Genomic DNA, 27608 nt, shown 5'->3' on the forward strand with positions numbered 1-27608 from the left:
ACGATTACTCTGCCCTGTCCTCTGTTGGCTTGTAAAGTTGAGATGTTTATGCCAACACTCAAGAATGTGCTACAAATTTCTGCAGCTGATGGATTCCACATGAAACAGGAATTCTTTCATTTCCTCCATAATTATTGAATGGCCTCCCTGCTGTGACATCAGCGACTGTCCCATGTGGCAAACAACCAAGAATGCACTTGCCACAGACTGAGAGGAGAGCAGACGATGAGCCCCCATGACAACATGGCTATGAAGCTAAGCTCATCATAAAAAAAAATGCTCCTCCGTGCACATGTGCTAAGAGCATGACTCTCAGTAGGGGAGACATAGTCCTCGTCAGAGACGCCAGCCTCACAAACAATTCTCCACACCTTTCTATCTGGAGCCTCACAATGCTCAAAGACACGATGGTCACTGCTCAGAGGGGATCCTGTAAAGTCACTGGGAATGCCTCTCACATCAGACCACTGCCTGGCATTTATCATGGTCCCACTTCGCAAGACAGTGATGATGACAACCTCACAGAGGCTGCACACCTGCACTCAGGCCAAGGCAAGTGAGCAAGTCACCCCCTGAGCACCAGGAGAGACGGTCTCCTTTTGCTGCAAAGAACTAGGCAGGAACCTCCAATGCATTTGCATAAGTGACTGGGGTTTTATAGATGTGTTGTCCATTACCAAGTTTTGGTTATTGCTGCATTTGTTCTCGGCCTGTAATATTCTATTTATGAGGTGAAAATATTTACAGGTGGTGAATTTGATAACAGCCGCTCAGGTTTGTGAGGAAAAGGAGGGAGATAGTGTTTATGGAGAATCCATTCTGTGACCTATATTGGTCTTTTAGGGCACATCTGCAAAGCAATTAAGCACGCGCAGCTGGGCCTGTGTCAGATTCCTTGCAGGGCTTGGGCTCCAGGGCTATAAAACTTCAGCCTAGTTGTTTGAGCTGCAGCCTGTGCTCCAAAACTCCATGATGCAGGAGAGTCCCAGAGCCCATGTCTCCACAGCAGCTTTTATTCTCGCCCCCTGGATGCTGCGCAACTGAGTCAGGTGACTGGGCCAGCTGTGGCTTTGCCACGGGGATTTTATTGCAGTGCAGACGTGTCCTCAGAGTCCCGAGTCTAGCAGCGAGGTCCCTTCAGTCCATCCCAGCTTTGGGCTTGGACTGGTGAGAATGGAGCCGGCTGCGAAGGGCGAATATGCAGGCTGTGTAGTGTGAGCTGCCGGACTTGAACAGGGTTCTGCGGGATCTGACTTCAAAACAATATGCTGCCTGTGTGTGCTTCATTCCAAACTCTCGTGGTGAGCAGGGTCACAATGGCAGTCACAGCCAGCATCACTGAGGAGCCAGCAGATCTTTATTATACTCATTAGTTCCTCTTTATTGCAGCAGTACCGAAAGGCCAGCTAAGGACAGGTATGTTGTGCTAGGTGCTGTACAAACTCAGAATGGCCTTGAAGTGCTCATGCTCCAAAGAGACCAGCCACCCAAGGGATGCCCAGGGGAGAGAACAGTGCAATGGTAGCAAATGGCATGTTGGATCCAAGGGAAGGGGGCTGCGGGGGGCAGGTCAGGGCAGAGGCAAAGCACATAAGAGGGGAGGTAAGGAGTGAAGCTGGGGTGAAGGGACTGCGAGGGAAAAGTTGGCACAAACAGCCCATCAGTGCACAGGAAGTCCAGTTGAAAGTGCAGGCAGCTGTCTGCCAGGCTAGAGCCCACTGCTGGGGCCATCCCCATCAGCTGGAGTCACAGGTGTGGCTGACAGCTGAAGTCATCCTGTCCTGTTTCCCTGGTGCAGCCCAGCCCCAGCAGTGGGTCCCAGCAAGGGAGAAGCACAGTGGAGCCAGCTGGGCCAGGCTTCAGTGTGTCCCCAGGAGACACAGCTGTGGTCTCGGTGCTCATTTCTCATTCACTGCCCACCTCATTGCGCCAGGGCTGTGGTGCCTGAACACGCTGGCCTGCCCCACCCCCAGCATGGCTTGACTGCTTCTGACCTTCCACCTGAGAGGTCTGTGGCAATAACTGCGGTTTTCTCAAGAAAATTGATGTGTCGGAGCCCACCAACTGCTCTACCTTCCTCCCTAACCTTTGCTCTCATTGTCATTCTCTGGGTGCGTTTCGCTGTCAGGCAGCCTAATGATAAAAGCTATTGAGTCAGAATGAGTATCTATTTCACAACGAATACATCGGCTAGGGATAACAGCGTGCCCCGCCGTGAGCTTGCTCCAGCAGACACAGGCATTTGTTTAAAGAAGCCACTAGCCCAGGCATGAGCGGGCTCAGCAATACCCAGTGAGAGCCAGTGCGTACGCCCCTTGGGCCAGTGGTTCAAGCACAGTACAGGTGAGTTACAGCCGGTGTGAGGAAGGGCTGCCCAACTGCTAGGGCGCTAACCTGAGACCCAAACTGCAGGGGTTCAAGGCCCTGCTTTGCCACAGACTTCCCTTCCCCCCAGCCTTGTGCGGGCCAGAGCTGGCTGGCCCAGAATCCGAGGAAAGCTCTTCCATTGGGAACCCAATCAGGCCCTAAAGTGGAAAGCAAGAAATGGTGCTGCCGAGGTGGATCGGGCAGGGCAGGGAGAGGCAGCTCTAGCAAGACCGTTCGTCCTGTTTTGGGCAGGGCAGCCCTGCATTTCGGGCACCAGGAATGCGTCCCGTCTTATTTTAACAAGGGGGCTAATTTACCCACACGTGTGCAGCTGCTGGGAGCCAGGAGCGCATGGGTGCAGCTGCCACCTGGTTCCCAGGTCCCCAGAGCTTGGGGGAGCTGCACAGCTGCCACCCGGGTCCCAACTCCCTGCCACTCACAGGAGCCGGGAGCTGGACCAGCATGGCTGCACCTGGCTCCTGCCTCCCCGCTGCTCACTGGAGCCAGGAACCTGACTGGCACGGCTGCACCCGACTCCCAGCTCCCTGCCTTTCGTGGGAGCCAGGAACCGACCCTGTGCAGCTGCGACTGGGTCCCATCTCCCTGTAGCTGGGGGAGCCGGGAGGAGCACTGGTGCAGGGAGGTCACCTGCAGGGCCCCAAGGCATGGGGCAGCTGGGAGCTGCAGCTGTTCCTCGCAGCCAAGGAGCAGGGCCTCATCTGGCAGCCCCCCAGCGCAGCCGCTGCCTGACTCAGGTGTGTTGGTCAGGACACCCCCCATCCCAGGGTGTCCTGTATGTAGCCTAGGGGAATGCAGTCACCCTAGGCAGCTCCCACTGGACTGTGCAGTTCCTGCTACGGAAAAATCCCTCCATGTGGGGCTTTGCCTCCTCCCTGGGGCTGCAGCTGGAGCAGCTCCTGGGAAAGGAGAGGGACGGGGAAGCCACACTGGGAGATCCAGGTTAGAATAGTTTGAGGGGACTGGAGGGGACAGGACACCCTGAGGACACACTCCCAGCTCACAGGCTGACAACAGCACAACCAGCCGCAGCTTGTGCTAGGATGCCATGAATGCAGCCAGGGGAGTGCAGCGAGGGAGACGCACCTAACACACACAGCCAATAACGCCGCCCAAAAGCCCTGCAGCAATGCAGGCACAATGCATCAGCACTGGGCATGGGGGTGAGGGGCGGCTACTCACTATATTGCACCGTATAATGCAGCATGCACCGCTATCAGCCTAGGCTGTGTACATTCAGCGCAAGCCACCCCTGGCCCTCTCAGACCCAGCGCAGGCTCCGGAGACCAGTCATTCATCTGGAGGAGACAGAAAAGTGGATGGAAGAGGCCTTTTGGGACACAAGAGAGGGGACCTGCCCCACATCGTGCATCTGTCCGTGGTGCTACCAGTGCACATATGCATCTCCTTTGGAATTGTATATGCTGCTGATCTGATCATTTGATTGACAGTAGCAATAAGCTCCTAAAAGGTAAATGCTCTAGCAGTTGTATGTGTTATTTGCCTACAACTTCTTGTGTTCCCAGGGCTCCAGATAGAGCCGTCCATAAGAGCCGTCCATAAGATCTTTGAAGTGGCCACCCCAGAGCCTGCACTTTGGAAGCCACCTCACCTGTCCTATGGCCAGACCCAGGGTGGCCCAGGAGACTACGTGGGGACCTGGCAAGGGGCCAGGAGGGGTCTGGTGCCCCACGTTCATTGAGGTGGAGGGAAGCACAACACCCCAGCCCTGGCCCCAGAGTGCACCATTTCCTGGTGCCAAGGTGAAGCGGAATACAGCAAGCTGGGAGACGGGTGACGGCGAGGGGCAGAGCAGGCTGATGGGTCACTCCAGCTTCTGCCACTGCAGTGAGTGGGGACAGCTACCCCTGCTGCTGCCCTCCAGAAATGCCACAGCTCACATTGCTCAGGGGCTTTGGACAAGGGGTGCAATGGGGGTGGAGCAGGGGCAGAGTGGGAGTTGGGGTGGGAGGTTGCCCCAGGCCCTGCACCTCTGTAGGGAAGGCTGTGGCTCCAGATCTCAAGCTAAGAGAGAGCAACTCTGTTGAGATTGAGACCAGCTGCCAGAGCGGAACCAGGGAAGTATGATTAACTAATGACAGGATAAACGGCTGCAGGAAGAAAGCGTGGAGGCCATGTAAACGTCTCAGACGAACCAGACAGAAGCTGTATGGACACAGTAAGTGCACAGTGTAGGAATGTACTACTGACACCTGACTGCATGGGGAGAGAGACTCTGAAACGCTAAAGGAGATTGGAGAAGCAACCAAGTCAGACAATGCAATAAGAGGGGATTTCAACCCTCCCGCTACTGGCTGGGTACTGTTCACCTCAGGCTGGGGTACAGAGTAACACATCTAGACACCATAAATGACCGTTTCTTGGAACAGCCAGTCCTGGGACCCACAACGGGAGAGGCAAGTCTTCATTTAGTCCTCAGCAGGCCACAGAAGCTGATCCGAGGGGGTGAATGCGGCTGCACCACTCAGCAATAGTGGCCATAATGTACTAAAATCGAATATCCCCATAGGGAGAAAGTGCCAAATAAACCCACCACAGAAACATTTGTCTTCCAAAAGAGCAACACCACAAAAACAAAGACATGCATTGAAAAGGGCCAGGCAAAAGGGTGAAATGCCGGCAATCTGTGTGGAGACTGTTAGAAGCACCGCAGCAGAGGTGCAAACTAAATAAAATGAAAATTAATAAAAATAAAAAACTGGAAGAGCACCCAAAAAAGCAATCCTAGCTAAGCAACAGAGTAAATCAGGCAGTGGGAGGGGAAAAGGCAGCCTTTAAAAATTGGACATTAAATCCGACGGAGGAAAACGGAAAGCTGCATAAACTCTGGCAAGTCAAGTGTAAAAATATAATAAGGCCAAGAAAGAATTGCAAGAGCTACTAGCTAAGGACACAAAGACTCACAGCAAAAATTGTTTTAAGTATATCAGACACAGGACACCTGCCAAGCTGACAAGGGGGCCACTGGACAACCGAGGCACTGAAGAAGTGCTCAAGGAAAACTAGGCCACTGCAGACAAGCTAAAATAAGGTTTTGCATCAGGTTTCACTACAGAGTATGGGAGAGATATCCACACCTGAGTTAGTCTTTTTTGGTGGCAAATCCAAGGAACTATCTCACTCTGGAGGTGTCAGTAGAGGAGGGTCTAGAAAAAAAATTGATAAATTAGTCACCAGGACCAGATGGTATTCACCCAAGAGTTCAGAAGGGACTCAGATATGAAATTACAGACTTGTTAACAATGGCATGTAACCTGTCACTTAAATCAGCCTCTTTATGAGACAGCTACAGATGAGATAATTAACACCTTTATTTGAAAAAGGATTCAGAGGTGACCTTAGCAATTACAGAATGTAAGCTTATCTTCATCACCAGACAAGCTGGTTGAAATTGTAGTAAAGAACAAAATAATCAGATACAGAGATGAAAAAGATACACTGGGGAAGAGTCAACAACACTTTTGTAAAAGGAAATCATGCCTCACCAATCTATTAGAATTCTCTTAGGGTGTCAACAAATAGGTTGTCAAGGATGATCTAATGCACATGGACTTTCAGGAAGTCTTTGACAAGGGTCCATACCAAGAGCTCTTAAGCAAAGTAACCAGTCATGGGAGAAGAGGGAAGGTCCTGTCATGGACCAGTAACTGATTAAGAAGGAAAGAAAGGCTGGGGACAGGACATTAGCCTGTAAGACAGGGCTGGGTATGGCAATGACACCACATGAGCAGGACCTCAGCATGCTAGTCAAAGGAGGCTGGGAGGCAACGAGTCCATGCCAACGGGCAGGTAAGAGACTGCAGAGTAGAGACAATCTCAGAGAACCTCGTGGCTTTGGGTACCAGCAGATCAGCACACACTGAAAATCTGCCTTTGTGCACGCATACAGTGGGCAGCGGCACGCCTGCTTTACCCATTCTGCACATGCAAATACTGCTTTGTAAGAGGGAAGGGGTTCTTGCTGCCTTTCCCTTCACTAGCACATCAGGTTGGTGATTAACAGAAAAATCACGTGGATCAGAACAGTTCCAACTCTCATTATTTCAGGAGGAAGCCAAGTCCATTTTTATTGAATCTTTGCCTGGGATGAGCCCGCTAAGCTCCAGGATCAAACCACATCCACTGTCTTCATTCTAGGCCTTTGCTCTGTGCAGATTCCTGTCTGAAGAGCCCAGGGAACAGCAGCTTCCGAGAGCCCTGGGCTCCGCTTGCCCCTGCTGCAGGACGGGCAAACAAAGCAGGCTTGTGAGGTTTCAGTTTAACAAGGAACCAATGGAACAGCTGAGAGGATGTGAGAGAAGAGCCCTGCAGAGCAGCCCCTCAGCCCTACCTCCACTGGACTTAGCCAATCAGATCCCCGGGTGTCAATCAGCTCTGAGCTGTGAGAGTCGATGGGTCAGATCCCTCGTGGGTGTCCATTAGCCTCTCTGCATGGGTGGCAGTGCACCCAGACTGACCCCAGCCGAGCTCTGCCCCTTGGCTGTGTGTGCTCCTTCTGTATGCTGGCCAAGCTCTGTGCAGGTAGCTGGCGCACCACATCTCAAGCAAACCACCAATGACCATAAGATTCATTAAGGGATGAAGGTGCCTGGTCAGGTGTATTGTCCGTGAGGCACCGGTTTAGCACCTGGCAGGCTCTATGAAGATATGAAGACCTGTACGCCCATGTTAATTAACCCAGCTCAGTTAATGACAGGTCCTTCTATCCCTGTCTCCCTCAGCTGGCCAAAGGCACTCTCTTTACACAGCAATACAGCCAAGTCATCTATTGCACCTCTGGCATAACCAGGTGTCACCCATCACCTTGCACCTGCGGTTCAGTCAAACAACTCTCTCCATCCTGCTGTCATCCTGCCCTTGTCCTTTGGGTGGGTCAGTGTGTTCCTGTTCTTGTGTGAGGGTGGGGAGAGGTGTGTTGGTCTCTGGGGCGTTTTGGTACCACCTCCTGGAATGCGTGTCTCTCTCTATACTTGTACCTACCAATACTTGGGACAGTGGTGTCCGCAATATCAGCCCTTCCTTCAAACTGCCAAGGGACAGCGGTAGATCCTCAGTCTCTCGATGTCTTCCAATAAAGAGCAGATGTCCTTCGGGAGTGTACTTTGGTACACAACTCGCTGCTGTGCCGGACAGGCCTGTGATGTGCAGGGGCGTCAGATCAGACGGCCGAGCAGTCTCTTCTGGCCTTAAATTCTTTCACAGGGTGAAAGTAACTTCTGTTTCTCACAGGTACCATCGTATCACACCAGGCCTGTGGGAGCCTCCAGGTACAAGGTTGTGGAGGGAGGAAGAGTTGAGATACGACACTACCTGTAAGAAATGAGCTTTTGCCACATTCTGGGTCACAGCGTTACAGAGGAGAGATCTGGTCACTACTTGATACACCTCATGGAACTGGAAGGGACCTCAGGAGGCCATTGAGTCCAGTCCCCTGCCCTCTTGGCAGGACCAAGCACCGTCCCTCTTTTAATCTACTTGTCCCAGATCCCTAAATGGCCCTCTGAAGGGTTGAACTCACATCTCTGGGTTAGCAGGCCAGTGCTCAAATCACTGATTACTTCACGTCAGGCCTCACACTGGGCCTCTGCTACAAGGGCTTACGCCTCTGGCTTTTACAGTGCTGCACAGTGCGGCCATCCCACGGGCATCTTCTGACTCTCTCCTGGCCGAGAGCAGTGCAGGGGGCAGCCAAGCCCAGCTGTGCCCTTCTCTGCCCACTTCCAGGGGCTCATGCCAGGGCTGACAGTGCCCTGGATGCTGAGCAGAGCTCCTGGTCTCACCCGTCAGTCCTGCCCCTTAATCTCCCCCTCACACATCACCACCTACATGGCTGCAACTCTCTTGACACACTCCCATTAACCTCCATCCCATGGCAGAGCTACCTGCGTGTGGTGGCACAGCCAGGCTCTGCTGGATTTCTCTGATTAAATCATACTCTCCTTGCCCCACTTCTCCACCTCAAGAGGGACTGCAGAGGAAGCCTCTTGTCTGAACAAGCTGACAGGCCCTTGGTTGCTGTCTTCTGGATCTCCAATAATTTATTTCTTGGAGAAGCAACACAGACTGTCAGAATGGATAACGACCCCTCGCCCTCTCTGCTGATTATCACCACAGTAACTATATGTTACTGATACAAGTGGTCAGAAACCCACAGCATTTCCCCACAGACGATTTCTTAGGAAAAATTATGCTTTGAAAATTCCCGGCCTGAGAAGCTGGAGGTTCCACAGGAATTTTCACCAAGTTGCCTCTTCTAATGTTTCATCTTCATTTCTGCTTTGGTTTGTTGGGGGGGTTGGACTTTCCCGGCTGCCATATACTGTTTTGTAACTTTTCTCCCTTTTTCTGGTAGGAAAATAGAGCAAAGGATTAAAAAGAGGAGGGGGCAGCAGGAGAACCTAGAAACACATGAAAAGAAAGCCCCATAGCTTTCAGTTGCCAAAAACCAAAACAGAACTTTTAAAATCAAAACAAAACTGGGGAGGGGGAGAGGTTGATTTTCCTGACAGAATATTTTTCAACACCCACATAATCAGAGGCTTCCCACTGGACATGCTGATTTTTATGAAGTCACCTTCAAGGATGGGGAAATGCTTCAACTGAAAAATCTGGAGCAGCTCCCATTACGGCTTTCTGCTAGCTGCAGGAGTCCTGCGAGCAGAAAAGGCCACACGAGTCCCTCCCAGGCCTGGGAAGCTTTACTGGAAGATGGCACTGTTGGGTACCATGCCTATGTCGCCTCCACCCAGGAGGCCGGTCTTTTCCACAGGGAACTGACAACCTGGATTCCTGTAGTGCTGTCTAGGAAGACCACTCCTCAGCCTTGCCCAGCATGTGCAAGAGATGCAGCTGCTAAGAGAGAGCTGATGCCTGCATTGTGGCTGGAGAATTGTCGCCCAGCAGATCGCAGGGCAAGCAACTGCCACCCATTTCAGCCAGCAGCAGACAGGCCCAGCAGCATCAGGCAGGAAGGAAGGTTCTGGCTGCACTGGGCTCCCTTTCTCAATTGTATCACGTGCACTAAGTGTGCCACTGCCTGAGCCAAATACCCAGGGAGCTGGCTGCAGCTACTGCTCAGGAGGAGCGACTGGGGATCACATGCACACTAGCAGATGCATAACAAACTGCGACGCTCATCGGTGCAGAGATGGGGACATCTAGTGGCTCCATCACCGAACGTCTGTGAAGAGATCCGGTCTAGGTCTCTGGTTTGGGAGTTCTGCACACACTTGCTGTTGTGCATTGCACTTTGCACTCAGCCTCAGGGGCTGAGGAAGCTGTTGCACCTAGGCACAACACTGCTGGGAAGAGAGGGCCAACGCAGGGCCCGAGCACCACTTACACTGGGCGTCAGCCCTCGCACTGGTGGAATTTCACTCATTTATCACAAAGCTTTGGTTCTCTCACCAGCTTCCTCGCAGAGCAACAGTGCCACCAAGTGGGCCAGTGAGTCCCCAGGTATATTTCAGTGGCCTGGCTCACCCTTGATCTTCTGCCTGTCGTGTATCTGTCACGTGGGGAAAGAGATTTCTGGCAGATACAATGATGTTGGCACAGTGCCCCTGCGGTGATTACAAAGGTGCCTGTACAGCTGATTCCCCTGGCCTACTGGCATAGCAGGACATGTTCTGTGCTGGTACAGCTGCATCTCTACCAGAGGGCAATGCCAGGAGAGCTGAGCACTGCAAATGCCTGTGTGTAGACAAGACCTCAGTTCCAGCCCCACTGGGGCAAAGCACATTAGAAGCTAGTGAGGATTTTTTACCTACTCTTAAACTAAGGCCAGTCAACATAGCTTAGACGTCCCTTTATTTTAACATCCTCTCTTTTCATCACCTCTTCCCCCATCAGTCCCAGTGTTGCCCCCCCATTGCTTGCTGCTGTATTTCTGGGTCTGACACTGTGGGGAGGAGTCACCCCTGCTTTTATTCAATTGACAGCAGAGACACAGGTTCAATGTCTCACCCCTGTAATCCAGGGTAAAGCTGGGAGTTGAAGCCAGGCCTGCTGGGGCCTGCTCCGTAAGGATAACCCTGTCCCTGCCTCTTTTGCAAACTTTAAATGTGCCCTAACAGTGCCTGGCCTGTCTGCTGCTTGCCCCTGCTTGTTCCTCTCAGGCCATTGAAGCGGACATGAAAAACACAAAAACCATCCTTTGTTCACAGAGTTCGCTGGTTACGGAATTCACTGATTTCTATGTGAAGCTTTCTGGATCAGGCACTCTGGTCTGTGTTTATCGAGTGCCTGAGCGGGTCTTTGCCCACAAAAGCTTACGCTCCAAAACATCTGTTAGTCTATAAGGTGCCACATGACTTCTTGTTGTTCTTGACACAATGGGGTTCTGGTTCAGGCTTGAGCCCCACATGTTACCGTAGTACAGTGAATAATGAACACAATGGAGTCAATAGCTAAGCTAAGCTGCCTCAGCACAAGCGCCCTGCCAGAAACTTGTGCAGTTGTATAAGGTCATATACACCCATGCACTCATCTGCCTCTGCCCCAGGCAGCCCCCCTGGGCCCTCCTTCCTCCGGTGCTGGGGAGCTGGCTAGCCCTGCTTCCGCGGCCCACCCAAGGACATTTCCTAGCCCCTGGCCTTGCACTGCACGTGCCAGCAGGTTGTTGGGCTGAAAGTCTGTCCCATGGTGGATGAAGCTGGATGGAGTAGGGTTTCTGGAATGCTGTGAATTGTGGACCATTGATTTCACAATGTCCAGCTGTTTGGCATTGAAAGGGCAGCACAAAGAATGCCTGGCTGAGTGGGCCCAGGTATGGGGCGTAGCCACTGGTGGGCCTGTGTCAGGTAAGCTATGGCCTACCCCCCGAGTCTCCAGCACTTGCCCCGCTCTGTCTGCCCTCCCAGCACTACCACCGGGGAGCCGGGTTTGGGGCTTGCCCTGCTCCATCCACCTGGAGCTCCTGCCCAGAAGCAGGGTGAGGGAGCAGGCATTGCCACGCTCCCCCCAGCTGGGGAGCAGGGGCAATGGGAAGAAGTGTCTCTCCCACGCCTCAGTGCCAGCTGGGGCCCTGGCCAGAGCATCCACTGCCCTTTTCTGAACCTTTTCCAACCCCAGGATGTGGCGACCACCCCGCACAGGGTATTCGAGATGTGACTGCCCCCTGGATTTAGGTACCTGCAATAAGAGAGTCTCTGTCTTGTTATCTATCCCTTTCGCAAGGCTGGCTGGAGGGGATGGGAGAGGCAGTCCCAGTCCCTCCTGCCCCCTCCTCCCCAGGTTTCTTGTCCTTTCTATGACACTAGTTTGCATACATTGGGGTGTGTACGGTTGTGAGCGCCTGCGTCTACATACACATTAGTGTGGCCATACACGTGTGGTTTTCTCTGTGTGCGCATGTGGTTGTGGGCCTCTGGTGTAGTGTGGGCAAGAGTGTTGTAGCCAATTAGTTCATTTCATCATTCGCTTCGTGCTGTATTATCAATGGCTATGGTTATTTCCTACGTAATCAGTGTGTGCTGGTCAGAAGCGTCAGTATAGGTTTAACCAGGGTAAGGTTACGCAATGACAAGACTGACGAGCGTGTTAGGTATGTAGGTAAGGCAAGGCCATAATCCAAGGCCTACAGACTAGCCCTTGGGTGTGAGGAAGTCTGACATCAGCGGGCGACCTAAGAATAACCATATACCAGGAAGGTTACATGATTACCGAAACAAATGTTCCAGTCAGTGATGTGCCAGAAAACCAGATGGCTATGTACCATTCTGCACTGGGAGACATCTGCTTGTAACATCATGGGATGTTCTGCTTTGACCACCAGGTTCCAGGGACACTTTTGCACAGATGCTAATGAGAATAAGGGGAACTAAGAACAACCTGTGCAAGGCAGGGCACCCCAAGTGTTAAGAGGTGTGGAAGTACAGTTATGGGAAAGGAGAGGCTGTTTGGAGACTTTCCATGTGTAAGGTGCATAAAGTGCTGAGCATGGGCTGAACAACAAGATAAGAGAGAGTCCCTGGATGGGCTAAAATGAAAAGACCCAACAGGAACCACCTCTCTGTTGATGATCAGCAGTGGGAAGCTCCATCAGACTGGGATCTCTTTGGGGATCCAAGGACGAATGCGGCATCAGACGCTGCGTGGACTTCTTGGGGTTTGTGCATTTGTTGGGTGCTGCTGTGGCGAGGTCTTTGACTGTGTGGGTGTGCTTGCAGCATGCACTGCCCATGCTGTGCAGACAGCAAAGAGGATGATCTGACTGAAGTGCCCAGCAAAGGCACCGATTTGGTTCTGAGCCTTGGCTTATTGCCAGAGAAGCACGATATTGTGCTTTATACTTGCTCCGAGTGCATTCGATGCACATGTCCACAATAACAGACTGACTCAATCAGCGGGGGAACATTTCAGTGTCCCCTCAGCCTACCAAAGACACTCCCTCTCAGACACATCTTCATACACCAATACCAGCCAGTTACAAGTTGTCCCTGATGTACCTAACGCCACTGTTCCACATGCTAACCACCACCTCTGACCTTGTACCCACTGGGTCAATCAAAGCATCTCTATCAATCATCCTGCCCTTATCTTTAGGCAGGGTCAGCGTGTTCCTATTCTTTGGGGAATGTGTTGACATGAAGGTGTTCTGGTACCCCGGTGTGGACTGTGATTGTGTGAGTGCTCCATGCCTCGCACCTCTGAGGAATGTGGATTTCTGTTCATGCCAGATTCAGTGAGCAGGGCCTGCCTTTGGCTCGCAGCTTAACGCTGCTTGGGGACAGCAAAGTTCTGCTTTAGTTCAGGCCTCAGCCTCATGCCGGGCCTTTGATGTGTGTCTGTCAGGCTCAGGGCCTCTTCCTAGGTCAACCGCAACTTTCATCATTTGCTTAATAAAACCTCTAGTGCAGATGAGATGCCATTCTCACGAGAGTGCTTGCAGTCACTCTGTCACAGTTTGCGTAGTCATAGAGTCTCCAAGTCTCGGACAAATCACTAAAGGGGACCGTTAAGCTGTTGAGCTTGAAACATCTACACAACTCACGGTGACTTAACACAGACCCACTCACGCCATTTAAATGTGGCTAAATTGTGTGTGTGTGAGAATTTCCCTGTGCCTGCGTATGGTTTTTATGGGTACAAGGGTTCCTGGGGGGAGGATCATTCTTTTTCCTTTTATAGCTGATGATTGCTCCAGCTGGAACCGTAGGACACTAATAAAGTTCCCAGACGAGGGGCCCCTCGGTGTGACTCGCGCTGTCCCAGCCAGGCCACGGCACTAACCCCCAATGGCTTTGTTCTTCACTTTAGTCCCTGGTGATGAAATGACAGCAGTCCCTGGGATGCTCACCTAGCAGGGGGCTTGGCACTGTCCTGCACCCAGCACAATGGCCCCTCGGCTCCACTCTACTCTAGATGAAAAATAACCAGGTTGTGCCCACCAGGTGGCAGCGCGGCTCGAGAGGAGGCAGGGACAGGGATCTCTCCCTCGCCATGGGGCTGAGCCGGCCTCAGCCCGGCAGCCGAGCAGCTGCGCCAGGCTGCGCCCTGTCCCCCAGGAGAGAGGTCAGTCACCAGGCCCGTGGCAGAGACAGAATGACCGCCGGGCCTGAGGCTCCCCTGTAGGGACTTCCAACCGAGGGACGTTCTGGCTGAAACCGAACTGCACCCCCCTCACATCCCCTGGGATCCAGCTGTTGGGTCTGATCCTCCACAGCACTGAGCTGCAAACTCCCCTCATGTCCCTGGGAGCAGCAGGTACTCAGCACCCCGAGAACCAGGGCATCTCGCACTGGCAGAGCACAGGCCAGAGACCCGCTCTGAGGATCCCTGAGTCCAGCCCTGACCTCCAGTCTTCAGGAAGTGATGCTCAGTGACAGAGGATCCAGCCAGCCCAGGCAGGTGGGGCGGGATGACGCCAGGCTCCCTTCAGGCCTCTGGGCACTCCTGGGGGAATTAGCGCCATGGGTGTGAGAGGGGACTCAGGGCCAGAGCTCGAGGGGTCCTGCACCTAGGACGGAAGAATCCCAAGCACTGCTACAAGCCAGGGGCCGACTGGCTCAGCAGCAGTTCTGCAGAAAAGGACCTGGGCAATACAGTGGATAAGATGGTGGGCATGAGCCAACGATGAGCCCTTGTAGCCAAGAGGCTAATGGCACGCTGAGCTGCATTAGCAGGAGCATTGGCAGCAGACCGAGGGAAGCAATTATGCTCCTTTATTCAGCACTGGTGAGGCCACGTCTTGAATACTGTGTCCAGTTCTGGGGCCCCCATTAGAAAAAGGGTGTGGACGCATTGGAGAGAGTCCAGCGGAGGGCAACAAAAGTGGTCAGGGGGTTGGAGCACATGACGTATTAGGAGAGGTTGAGGTATTTAGGCTTATTTAGTCCACACAAGAGAAGATGAGGTGGGATTTGACAGCAGCCTTCAGCTACCTGAAGGGGAGTTACAAAGAGGCTGTTCTCGGTGGTGGCAGATGACACAACAAGAGGTAATGGTCTCAAGTTGCAATGGGGGAGGGGAGGCCTAGGGTGGATACTAGGAAAAAACTATTTCTCCAGGAGGGTGGTGAAGCACTGGAATGCATTACGCAGAGGCGGTGGAATCTCCATCCCTCGTGGTTTTTAAGTCTCAGCTCAACAAAGCGCTGGCTGGAATGATTTAGTTGAGATTGGTCCAGCTTTCAGTATGGGTTGCACTTGATGGCCTCCTGAGGTCTCTTCCAACCCTAGGATTCCATGCCTGGATCTCAGTATGCTAGTCCCTTTCTCCCTGCTGCAGGCAGCTTAGCAGCACCACCCGAGTAGCAGGACTGGCAGCTCTGATGGGCTCTTTGCGACTGAGGCAGAGTGCCAGGGACATCGGGACCATGTAGCCAAACCGGGCACATGGTGACATACTCTGGATAGCAGAGGTGTGGGAAGAGCCTGAGAGGCGATGCAGGAAAAGCGGTCCTGGAGAGCTCAGCAGTCCGTACAGGATCCTGGGAGAAAGCCGCGCCACAATTTTTGTGGGGAGCAGAAACCAGTGAAGTGGAGGGAGCTGGGGCACTGGTTCCTCAGGCCTGGTGAGCTCCTGGCCTGCTGAATCCAGGGGAGGTTTTTCACCAGCGTCGGTGAGGCTGAGATTCCATCCTCTGAGTTTGCAGCACTGGGCAACTTCTGGCCCAGGAGCCTCAGCTCCCTTCAGCATAAGCTCCCCACAGATCCACACCCCACCTTACATCTGGGTAGCAGTAGGGCCAGCTCTGACTGTTGGTGAAAGGGTGACACAGGGGCTGTCGCGTGAGTTCAGCACCGATAAAAGGAAATGCTTCTATCTGCCCTCAGACTGTGCAACTCACTGCCGCAGGATGTGGCTGCGATCAAGGGCTCAGCAAGATTCATTCACTGGTCGGACCCAGAGCGCACAGCATCTCGGTGCTGGCTTGGGCTGGACAGATGATGCTGACAGTGCCAAGCGGGCAGCCGGTCGTTGAGGACTGAGCTGGGCCAAAGGAAGCATGGGCTCAGGACCCAGGGGGCAGACTGTGAGCGCACAGCCTAAACTGCAAATTGGGATTCACTCCACTGAAGTGACAGGAGTCCCTCTGGATTCACACTGAGATCGCTGGTATCAGAATCCGGCCCTGGGCTCGTGGAGGAGAAAGACAGTGTCTGAGCCACCCCCAGCCCTGTGGCAGTGCCGGCATAACATGAATCACTGGCAGTTTCTATCTTGCACAAGCTGTGTTGCCTGCCCATCACAGCTCTCCCTTTCCAGAGGTTAACTGCAGCTCCCTCACCGGGGCAGAGGGTAGCAGTCTCCCTCTTCCAGGGCTAGGAAGCTGAGCCCCAGGAGTTCAGTGATTTGCTGATGGTCTCAGGCACAAAATCAGCCTCTGAACCCAGGATTTCTGCTGCCCTGTTCGCTGCTCTAGCCACTGAGCACAGTCCTTCCCTTCCAGCACAGTTCACCTCCCTGGCATTATGCTAAACCCTCACAAGCTGCGCTGGAGCCAAGCCCAGGCTCCTGAGGACTGGGGCCGGGAAAGGAAGAGTTAAGCCATTGGCTGATGGCTGGTGAGCTCATTGCAGCTATAGTACCAGCCCTCCGTTATCAGCCCTCCAAAGAGCCCTGTGGACAGCGTCAGGGTGAGGGTGAGCCATGCTGAGAGACTGTGACACCCACGTACAGCAAATTCCATCCACGTGTCGGGCAGAGGAGCTGCTAGCTGGGTAAGTGGGCATCTTGTTCTATCGGGAGGCAGGAGCCCCGGGAGTGAGTCAGGATTGAGAGGCAGCGTGAATAAAAAGGGGCCGAGCAGCTGCTGGGAACTGGGTGGTGGGATGACCCCTTCTTCCTCTGTGACCTGCTCCTACCTCCCCAGCACTGAGTGCCTCCCATGGAGGGGCACCCCTTGCATTGGGCACCAGAAGTTCTAGGGAGGGCCTGGGGAAAGGAATTAATTAGGGTTAATTCCGTGAGGTCTCCAATGCCCTGGTGAGAGTTGAAGATTTCAAGGCCAGACAGGACCATTGGAATCAGTTTAATCTAAGCCCCCCTGTGCAGTGCAGACCAGGGACCTCCCCATGGCTCATTCCTAGAGTGAAGCTTTTAGAAAAACACTCAGTCCTGGTCTGGAAACGGTCAGTGACAGAGACTCCTCCACAGCCTGGAGTAAACTGTTCCAATGGTTTTACCATCCTCCCTGTTCAAGCGTATTCCTTATTTCCAGCCCAAGTTCGTACAGCTTTAAATTCCAGCCATTCAGTCACAGCCAACCTCTCTCCACTAAACTGCAGGGTCCCTTATTAAATATTTGCTCTGGACAGCTCCCCAAGCAGATACTTACGGAGTGTGATCAAATCGCCCCTTCACCTTCTCTTTGGAGAGCGAAATAGGCCGAGCTCCATGAGTCTGTCACTGTCAGGCAGTAACAGAGGTAGCCGTGTTAGTCTGTACCCCAACGGAACAAAGCAGCAGAAATGTTGCACTTTAAAGGCTAACAAAATTATTTATTCGGTGATGAGTTTTGTGGGACAGACTCACTTCTCCAGATCAATCTCATTTCCAATACAGAGTCAATACCGAAAGGCAGGTTTCCTACTCCTCCGAGCATCCACCTCGCTCTTCTCTGGCCCCTCTCCAATGGAGCCACATCCTTCTTGAATTGTGGGCACCGGAACAGGACACGGATTCTAGCCATGGTCGCCCTAGTGCCAAGTACAGAGGGGAAAATCACCTCTCTGCTGCTGCCTGAGATCCTGCTTGTGTACGCATCCTAGCCTCACGTTCACCTTTTGGCCACAGCATCGCACTGCAAAAACAAGGAGTCAGGCACCTTAAAGACTAACTGATGCACTTGAGTGGGAGCTTTCATGGGCAAATTCCCACTTTGTTAGCTGGAAGCTCATGGTCAGCTGAAACCACGACCCAACCTTTCCGAGAGTCCCGGCTTTCCAGAAGAGAGCCCCCCCCCACCCCCCGCCCGCCCTTCCGTGAGTATGGCCTTGCTTTCTTCCTAGGTGCCTTCTTCTACGTGTAATGACAGTAGAGCGCTTACTGTCTACTTGCACCCAGCTCACAAAGAGACCCAGCTCACTCTGCATCAGGGACCTGTTCTTGTCATCATTCACCACTCACCCAGTTTTGGGTCATCCACAAACTTTACCGATGAGGTTTTCAATTTTCTCCCAGGTCATTGATAAAAAATAATGTAAATGGAGGGCCAAAAACTGACTGTGACTGGACCCCACCAGACCCCCCTGCTCAATGATGAGTCCCTGGTTATGGCTACACTGAGACCCATCAGTCAGCCAGCTTTTAATCCAGGGGGATGAAATCTAGCTGGGATGAAATGTTAAGGTTGGGGGCTTGTGAGAATCCATCACAGCCCCTTATTACATCTGAGCCAGAAGCCTCGCTCGCACCCCCAGACAGCTGTGATCCAGGTTGTGATTCTGCTTCACTGGTCAGCTGAGCTGCCTCCTCCAGGCCGGTTTTGGCCACCTATTACTCCTTGTCCTGCAGGTAGATAGGGAGCTTTCTGGGCAGGGACTCTTCACTCTTTGTCTGTACAGCCCCTAGCACAGTGGGGCCCCAGCCCTTGATTGCAGATCATGGGTATTGTTCCTGGCATTCTTCTACCCCCTTCCCATCCGGGTGCACTGGAAGGAAAGCGACTGAGGCCAGAACAGGGAGGACACTGTTCATAATAAACTGAACGCAGGGGCAGGGTGGGGTGTGGGGGCATCTTAGGAGCCAACAGAGTGAAGAAAATGAGGCAGACCCTTGGCTGGCAGGAGGCACTGGCTCCCCAGTTTGGCCCAATACACTAGGCAGGGGGAACCTTGTGTCTTCACTGCAAAGCTTCTTATTCTGAACTCCCAGGGCATTTAACCTGGAATGGTCACTCCACCCAAGCAAACAACTTTCACTCACCCCGACCTTCCAATTTCACAACTGACTCAGTGTGTACTAAGCAGAGGTAATTAGGCTTTAACTGGCCTCCAGGGAGGCATCCCATCACTGCTCTTAGTTCAAAACTGGGCTCTCTAGTGTGAATGCTACATTTCAAAATGCTCTTGCGATGTGAACGCTCTTGTCAGAAATAACTTATGGCAGTGCTAGAACGTTGCCATAAGTTATTTCTGAAAAGCCTTGCAGTGCAGACATGGCCTTAGTAGCTGGGCCAGCATGGGAACCGCTCTACCAGCTCTGCAGCACCAGCTCTCTCATCGATTACTCACAATGGGACGTTTTGGGAGGTCTCAGCCTGCTTCTGATCTCACTTACACTGCCCAGCCTGACTCTCCGGGGTTCGGAATCCAGCCGTGGGCACTTACGAGGCTGTTTCCCACAGCTCCCACCCCAGTCGAATGCAAAAGGTATGATTCTACGCAGCCACACAGATGAGCAGAGGAGGCTACTCAGCCTACTTGTGTCAAAGGAGGGATGATGAGTATTCAAATGTTAGCTGCTCCCACGGCAAACAACCACCACAGGCTTTACTGCAGAACAAGAGCCTGAACCCGCAAGGCTTTACTTCACCCATGGGCCCAGCCCGCTGAAGGCACTGGTGTACGTGACATGCCTAAAGCTAGCCATGGGCCTGAGTCTTCAGGATCGGGCCCCAGGGAGTTAAATGCCATTTCTTCCTTTGGACGCCAGCTGAAGCCTGAGTGCAGGGTTCTGGGTTTGCCCCCTCCACAGATACCGACATGAGATCCCTAAAGCAGAGCGTTGCCCTGCACGCACCGTGCTCTGTCTTTCCCCGCTCCTGCCAGGGAGCGACAAAGTCCTGACCCACCGGCGCCAGCAGGGAGAGAATGGGCGGGTGGCATTGCTCGGGGTCACCCACCCCCTGGCATGACAGCTGCAGGGCCTGTGCTCCAAGCAGAACAAGCCAGACCGCACCTGTGGCTGGGCTGGAGTTCCACCCTGTACACCAATCAACGAAATCGGCACACGGGCTTCTGCCACTCTCTAGACTGCAGGTCACAGCTGGGGGAACCGGCTTCATCTGCTGCAGATGAGCAGGCTGAACTCATCAAAGGACAGCCAGCCAGCCAGCCAGCAAGGGGTTAATCCACCTGCTCTCTGCATTTCAGCAACAGTCAGCAGCAAAGCAGGGCCCCGTGGAAATAAGAGCTTCCAGAAAGCCCACCGCTCTCCTCTTAGCCTAATGGCTTCTCTGCACTGTGCCGCTGGGCTCCCGAGAAAATGGATTTTCTGCTTTGGTGAGACAGTAACTGCAACCCTGGGGCCCATGAGGATGCAGCATCCCTGACCCCACAGTGCCAGGGAAACCAATTCACTGCTGAAACTGAGCCTTTCCACACTCTGTGAGCAGATCCTCAGTGAGCACAAATAACTCACCAGCCGAGAGTAGCAAATCAAAGGCTTTGATTAACTTTGTTAACCATTTGCCTGCTAGCACTTTTCTTCCAGTGAGCACAAAACCTATTGCAAAGGTGGCAAGTGTCATTAGCCTCATTGTACTGATGGGAAAACTGAGGCACAGGTAGGGGCAGCAAATTGAGCTGGCCCAGCAGAGCCAGGAATACAACTCTGCAGGTGGCGAGTCCCAGCCTCCCATGCTAGCTGCTGGGCACGCCAACTCCCTAAGATAACATTATATGTGGCCTTGACAAGTCCCACGTTATCAGACAGACTGTGGCCAGCTGCTCCCCAGATGCACAAGCACGAGGAAGCACAAAGGCCAGGGTAGATCCAGCCTTGCTGACTGCCTTGGCTGGCCTCTCATCTAGCCCCTTCCATGTGGCCTTGTCTAGCTTAGGGCCTTTAGCCTGCGAAAGGTGCAGCTGCTGCGCTGTTTGAACAGGGACTCTAGCACAAACCAGGCTGGATGGGGGATGTTGCGTGGGGAGAACCTCTCGGTAGGCCCTGGTGCATTCACGGTTAGAAGCCCTCGTGGGGCGAGGCTGTGTACGGCCTGGCAATTCAGCCTCCTTCCCCATGCCAGGTTCATAAGGCGCTAGACCAGAGGGCGCGGTATGCATGCCACGTGTCCTGCTGGTTCTCGGAGTTGCTGGGAGAGCTGGGCGAGCTTGCTCCATGCCTCGGTGTCCCCATGTGCTAAGCGGAGAGAATGAGATGCGCTTTGGGCTTTCTTGGTCACCAGGGCAGAGGCTTGTGTCACTCAGGTGTAAGCAGCGGGGCCTGGGTGGAAATGTGGGACGTGAGAAAGGAGATGCAGCCCCCCAGGCCTTCCCAATCTCTGCTCCTCCCAGCCCTTTGCTGCCTGCTCTGAGAGCACAGCAGGCACTGGGTCACCCTTGCTGGCGCCTCTAAGGTGGGGCTTTGACTGCTGGCTACCGCTGTTAGCCTTGCCCTGGGGTGATCACAAGAGACTAGCTATGCCAAATATGCAGCACCCAGAAGCTCCTGCCCAGAGCACTGGGAACTGGTGGGCGCTGAGCACCCTGGGAAAACCAGCCATTTCACTGAGGTGCCCTGGGGCAGCTGGGTGCTTGTGAGCCGTAGAACAAACACTGTGCCAGCCCCATGCCTGGGGCTCAGAGCAGGGGCTGCTGGATACTCAGGCAGAGCCAGACCCTCCTGGGCCCAGCTGGGGCATTTTTCAGCAGCCCTCTTCCCACAGGAGCAATACCAGCCTCTCTCAGCCATAGCCGCCATGCGCCCCAGAGCAAGATGGGAGGGGGCCCCTTTTGTGCCCCCAGAAGGGCGGGGCCAAGGACAACAGGGGCAGGGCCTAGGGCTGTCAGCCCTTAGGGGTGTTCCCCCTCACCGCATGGCCAGAGCTCTGGGCCCCGTTGAAACACCAGGTCCCTGGGCGACTGGCCCCTCGTCCCCCTCTCATTGGCCTGGTTGCAGCCCCAAGAGTCTTGCTCTGGGCTGGCCTTGGCTCTAGCTAACCAGTGTCTCCCCACAAACAACCCGACCCTGCAGATGAATTTCAGTCTCTGCACTGTTAATCCCGTTTTCCCCATCTGTCCTGCTCAGGCATTAACCCCCAGCCCTGCAATGTCCAGCGCCATGGAGGCCCACCCCAAGGGCCTGGATGGGAGTGAAAAGTCCCCTGAAGCCAAGGACCTGCTCCCTAGCCACACGGCCAGCACGCTGTGCATCAGCTCCAGGAGCGAGTCCGTCTGGACCAGCGCACCCAGGAGTAAATGGGAGATCTACCAGAAGCCCATTGTGGTGGTGTCCGTGGGAGGCGCCATCTTCCTCTTTGGGGTGGTGGTCACCAGCCTGTCCTGCTTCATAGAGGCCAATAAGGTGGTTTACAAAATGTGTGGCCCGGCTTTCCTGTCCCTGGGGCTGATGCTTCTGGTCTGTGGCTTCGTCTGGATCCCCGTCATCCGGAAGAAGCAGCGCCTGAGACAGAAATCACGCTTCCTCCAGAGCATCAAGTCATTCTTCTTCAACCGCTGAGGGCCGCCCGGCTCAGCACTCACAGCTGGCGAGTGACACTTCTTTCAGCCCAGCTGGATTTGCCAGGAGATTATTAGGACCCAACCCTGCTCTCCGACATGCCTCTTGGATCCCCAGCTCTGACTCTCCCTCTACCCACCGGTGAAATTCACCCCCCTGCTGGTCCTCTGGGGGCAAGTCAATTCCACACGACGGGCTGGGCGGGCAGAACACTGGCACTGAGACAAGCGGGTTGGGCCAAGCCCTAGATTTTGCTCTTCACTGTACATTGAGCAAACCTGCAAATATTGTCTGTGTCTTATAAGGGACAAAGCTTTGAACCATATTCAATCAACACTCATCACCTGTGCACCTCACCACCTGTCTGGGATGGTCCAGGTGTATTTGGCCTGCCTCAGTCCAGGGAAATTCACCTGATGACCTTCCGAGAGCTCTTCTGCCTATGATTCTTTGAACAGGATTTCACTAGGAAGGGGGAGCCCTTACCTGGATGGCTGAGGCTTACCCACAGGAGCAGTCCCATGGGTCAGAACACCGCTAGTTGTGCGAGTGAGAATCACAGGACAGGTCTGACAGGGTGTAATCCAAGAGGGTTTCAGCTGCCTTAAAGGGAAGGGATTGGATGGTTTTCTAGAGTCATATAGCTACAACCCCAGCTGTGCCGAGATAACCAAGCACAACACTTCAGATCGGGATGATCCATAGTGCCAGGACATGTCACTGGAAGCTGGAGGAGACAGAGCATTCAGAATGCACTGCAAGGGCAGAGTAACTTCTTTCTAGCCAAGCTGCACCAAACCTCAGAGGACACATCCCAAATGGTAAACATGCATCATCCACAGCTGAGAACAACAGGACTTTGATGAGGATAAGTATGAAGTTCATCTCGTAATTGTCACTTTGAAATGAGCGTCCATGTGAGCATTGCAATATGCTGCTTACCCGTGACTTTCTGATGAAGGGTTGGGGTGATATTTATTTCTGTCCCTGCAGCCAATCCGAAGAGTAACTGCGCGTCTGAAGTAGCATTTCTCTGCTCAGTTTTACAGACTGTCTTTAAGAAATTCCATTCCTCGGGCTCTCCAGAGGCAAAGCTACATTACACCCTTGGCATATCTATCTCCTTTTGGCACCATTGTCCCTGTCCACATGGGCGCCAGGGCCAGCACTGCAGCAATCACAAACATTCCACCCAGGCAGAACAAGAACAGATGGAAATGATGTGCCTTGTTTGAGGTCAAGCCCACTGAACTCCTATTAATAATTCTGTACCCAGAGGAAATGTACCTACCAACAGTAGGATCCATTCCCAAGTGTTTGAATGTTGAAGTTGTCATTTTTTTCAGTGGTACCCGGTTAGTTTAAAGAAACATGTAAATACAGTGTCCCCACTGCAACTCAGGCAGTTCAGTTGCTCTTTGGTTTGCACAGCAAGGACGAGATTTTTACAGATAGTTGTCACCTTCGTAAATTGCTCTATTTTCAATGCTACTGAGCTCCTCCTGACTCCACTGTAGTCAAGGGAGCTGAGGACTCCACAAGCGACCTCACATGGGTTGTGTCTCTGGTTAGCCTCATAAGCGTAGCACTGAGTAACCTCATACCTGCATGCAGACCCTCCTTTCCCCATGGACGGGCACAGCCATGCACTGACACCTCTGGCTTTGGTGGGGTTGCATTGTAACGGCCCTAGATGGTTTGTGACAAGGATCAGTGCTCAACAGGGACCAAATGGCAGCAGAAAGTGGAAGAGGCAGAGTCTGGACCCCTCAAGCCAAATGCAGCTGTTCGGCCCCGCTAGAAAGTTGAATTCTGTTCCAGAAAGAGCACATGGGGCATGTCTCATATTTTGCAGAACCCCTGAAAGCTTCCCAAAGCTTAACCCTTTTGTTTCAAACAAAAGCAGCCTGAGCACATCCCTTTCGCTGCTCCCAGTGATCTGACTAATCCACACTGATCGTAAAATCTCTGGGGCAGCCCGAGAGGCTGCGTGTTGTCATAATTCCATGGTGGGGAGACCAGTGACGAGGGCACCAGCCAAGGGCTTCACAGAGAGTCAATTCTCTTCTCTGCTACACACTTCCTTGTTCAGCCTTGAGCCTGTTGCTCAGCCCTTCTGTGCCCCGGTTCCCCTCCTGCCCAACCTCACCGGGGGGCTGGGAGGACGAAAGTGGTGAAGACTGTGACCCACTCTGAGATCTGCTGGTGAAGAGGCATGTCAGAGCCCCGTAAGGCCTGAGGAGAACCAGCACCAGTCCCCGGGCAGCCCAACCCCACTGCAGGGCAGGATTGCTGCATGAGATGCTGATTCACTTGCTGTCTGCTGATGAAATGAAGGGAGCTTAAGAAGATGCCAGAGCATCCACTGGCAGATTGCACTGGGTGCAGGGCAGCCCTGGCCCAATGCCTGGGACCCTGCACGTGCAAGGACAGCTTCCGTCAAGTCAGGCGGCAGGGCGCTGAGACCGGACCAGGCTGGGTGTTCCTTGCACTCACCGCACTCTGTGCTGGTAACAGCACTTCACTGATTACTCTGTGGGACATACAAGTTTCTTGGGCTTGCTATTAAATTGAGCTAAAAGGCGAGTCTCCCTCATAGCCCTCTACCTATCTGATCGATCTAAGCCAACCAGGCCTGCTTCCAAAACAACTCAGCCAAAAATAGTTCTGGCTGCCACAACATTGAAGTGTCTTCTATGGCCACTCAGTGCATGGGTCTACCCTTAGCTGCCAAGGGAAGGATCCAAGCATGTTAATGTGACTGAACTGAAATTTGTCTTCTGCAGCAACGGCAGTGCTGGGCCTGGGCAGAGATTCTGGGGCCTGGAGGTTAACAGAGGCAGGGGAACGGGAAAAGCTGCTCTAGTTTGAGCGCTAGGTTTTAGTTAATAGAGAACGTGAGTGGCAGAGGTGGATGGAGGCCCAACGTTTAGGATAAGAAAGCCACAGCACTGGCTCCGGGGGGTGGTCCTTGTGAACTTGTCTAAAATCCCATGAGCAGATCCTGAGGGAGTCTGAGCGATTTCCAGGCTAGCGTGGAAATGGCTAACTATCCACTGCCCTCCCCTGCGGGTGAGGATCCTTATACCGGCCCCTTCCCCTTAAATTTCAGCTCTCCACCAAGGAGACCCTCTGGCCAGCCAGTGCCTCTCGTGCTCCCAGGTGCCCGGGCAGTACCAGCAAGCAGAGCCATGGCATGGCACTATGCCCCAGATGCTCAGAGCCACGCGCTCAGCTGACGTTCATAGGCACAGCTCCACTGACAGGTGGAGGTGGAGGTGAGGGTCTGGCCTGCAGCCTCCAGCTCTGTCAGTGAGTCTCCTTGAGGCTAGTTTTGTCAAACAAATGCAGCTCCTCCAGCCGCCCTTGGAGGTTCAGGTGAGGTACAGGACAGGGCTTGCGTATGCTCGGAACACCACCTGCTAAGGACTGTAGTGCCAGGCACACCAAGCGACCAGCCCTATTCTTACCATGGGAGAGGGCTCGTGGGGGAGCTGATTTACTGGCATCTGATGCATATTCTTATGCAGGCGGATTGTCCCCAGCCTCCCCGGGGATGTGACAAGCTGAGACTGGCTGCCTGTAAAAGCTCTTCCATTCCCCCATTTGACTCCTGCGCCTGCTAATGCCATGCTGGGGGGCTGGATGGGACCTGGTCAGCTGCTCCCTGATTTCTGAATGATGTCAATGAATAAACTACTGGATAAAATACTCCCTGTTTGTGTGTAACTGTGTTGATTGACCCCAGCACCAACCCCCTGTCACCACTTCCAAGAGAGGGCATTTGAGTCCCACACTCATGAGGTCATAAGCAGTCCTGTCTTCAGAAATCCAAGACAGGCTGCCCACGTAAGCAAGATCTACACTCATCCCTCATTATACGAGCACAACCGGTTCCCAAATTTCTGCTCTTAGGTGAAAACTCATAAAAGCAACACTAAATTCCCATTAAAATACATGTAAAAGTCTCCAATTCGTTCCACGGCCTTGTGCCTTGACATAAGCCAGGTGTGTTCAGGTACTTTTATAATGTATTTGAATAGTCTAGCACCAGAAATAGGATGTAGTGTATGAATGTAGAGCAGAGATTCCCTACCAATGGGTCTGGACCCAAACATGGGTCCCATTGGATTTGTTAAGCGTTGCCAACTGGGCAGTTCCCAGCTGCATGTGGCTGTTACAGAAGCCATTTGCAGTATCTCAACACTGCTGCCCCAGGCAAATGTTTATCAATAGAGAGAGTTGCCATCCCCAGCAGTTCTCTCTATCACTAGGTATAGCAATCCCCTTATGCCTAGGTACTGAAACCTTAACACTTCAGTTAATTGCTGGGAGCAGGAGGGGTGGGGGAGCCACCCAGCCTAGCAGCCCCTGTGAGAAGGCTGCGGGAGGAAGAGGAGTGTCTAAGGCTGGGCCTGCTGTGGGGATGCGGGTCTCCCCGCCCCCAGGCCAAGGACCCCGCGGCTGGAGCAGAGCCAGTCGCGGGGCTGGGGGGGTCCTGGGGGGGGTCTCCCCGCCCCCAGGCCAGGGACCCCACAGCTGGAGCAGAGCCAGTCACGGGGCTGCGGGTCTCCCCGCCCCCAGGCCAGGGACCCCACGGCTGGAGCAGAGCCAGTCACGGGGCTGCAGGTCTCCCCGCCCCCAGGCCAGGGACCCCACGGCTGGAGCAGAGCCAGTCGCGGGGCTGGGGGGGGTCTCCCCGCCCCTGGCCAGGGACCCCACAGCTGGAGCAGAGCCAGTCGCGGGGCTGCGGGTCTCCCCGCCCCCTGGCCAGGGACCCCACGGCTGGAACAGAGCCAGTCGTGGGGCTGCGGGTCTCCCCGCCCCCTGGCCAGGGACCCCACGGCTGGAGCAGAGCCAGTCGCGGGGCTGCGGGTCTCCCCGCCCCCTGGCCAGGGACCCCACGGCTGGAGCAGAGCCAGTCGCGGGGCTGGGGGGGGTCTCCCCGCCCCCTGGCCAGGGACCCCGCGGCTGGAGCAGAGCCAGTCGCAGGGCTGGGGTGTCTCCCCGCCCCCAGGCCAGGGACCCCGCGGCTGGAGCAGAGCCAGTCGTGGGGCTGCGGGTCTCCCCGCCCCCTGGCCAGGGACTCCACGGCTGGAGCAGAGCCAGTCGCAGGGCTGGGGTGTCTCCCCGCCCCCAGGCCAGGGACCCCGCGGCTGGAGCAGAGCCAGTCGTGGGGCTGCGGGTCTCCCCGCCCCCTGGCCAGGGACTCCACGGCTGGAGCAGAGCCAGTCGTGGGGCTGCGGGTCTCCCCGCCCCCTGGCCAGGGACCCCACGGCTGGAGCAGAGCCAGTCGCAGGGCTGGGGTGTCTCCCCGCCCCCAGGCCAGGGACCCCGCGGCTGGAGCAGAGCCA

At 54.1% G+C, this 27608-nt stretch overlaps 1 protein-coding gene across 1 annotated transcript; it reads left to right on the forward strand.

Moving 5' to 3' along the window:
* Positions 1–16483: 16483 nt before the first annotated feature.
* On the forward strand, positions 16484–22254 carry PIRT (phosphoinositide interacting regulator of transient receptor potential channels). The gene is made up of 2 exons (XM_075015015.1): positions 16484–16571; positions 21823–22254. Exon 2 carries the CDS (start codon positions 21844–21846, stop codon positions 22252–22254), a length of 411 nt encoding a protein of 136 aa, XP_074871116.1. The 5' UTR covers positions 16484–16571; positions 21823–21843.
* The last annotated feature ends 5354 nt before the right edge of the window (positions 22255–27608 follow it).

The sequence above is a fragment of the Carettochelys insculpta genome, chromosome 20, assembly GCF_033958435.1.
Source record: "Carettochelys insculpta isolate YL-2023 chromosome 20, ASM3395843v1, whole genome shotgun sequence".
Lineage (NCBI taxonomy): Eukaryota > Metazoa > Chordata > Testudines > Carettochelyidae > Carettochelys > Carettochelys insculpta.

Excerpts from the sequence above, each read along its gene's own strand:
- PIRT (XM_075015015.1), top strand. The coding sequence starts at position 21,844 with ATGTCCAGCGCCATGGAGGCCCACCCCAAGGGCCTGGATGGGAGTGAA.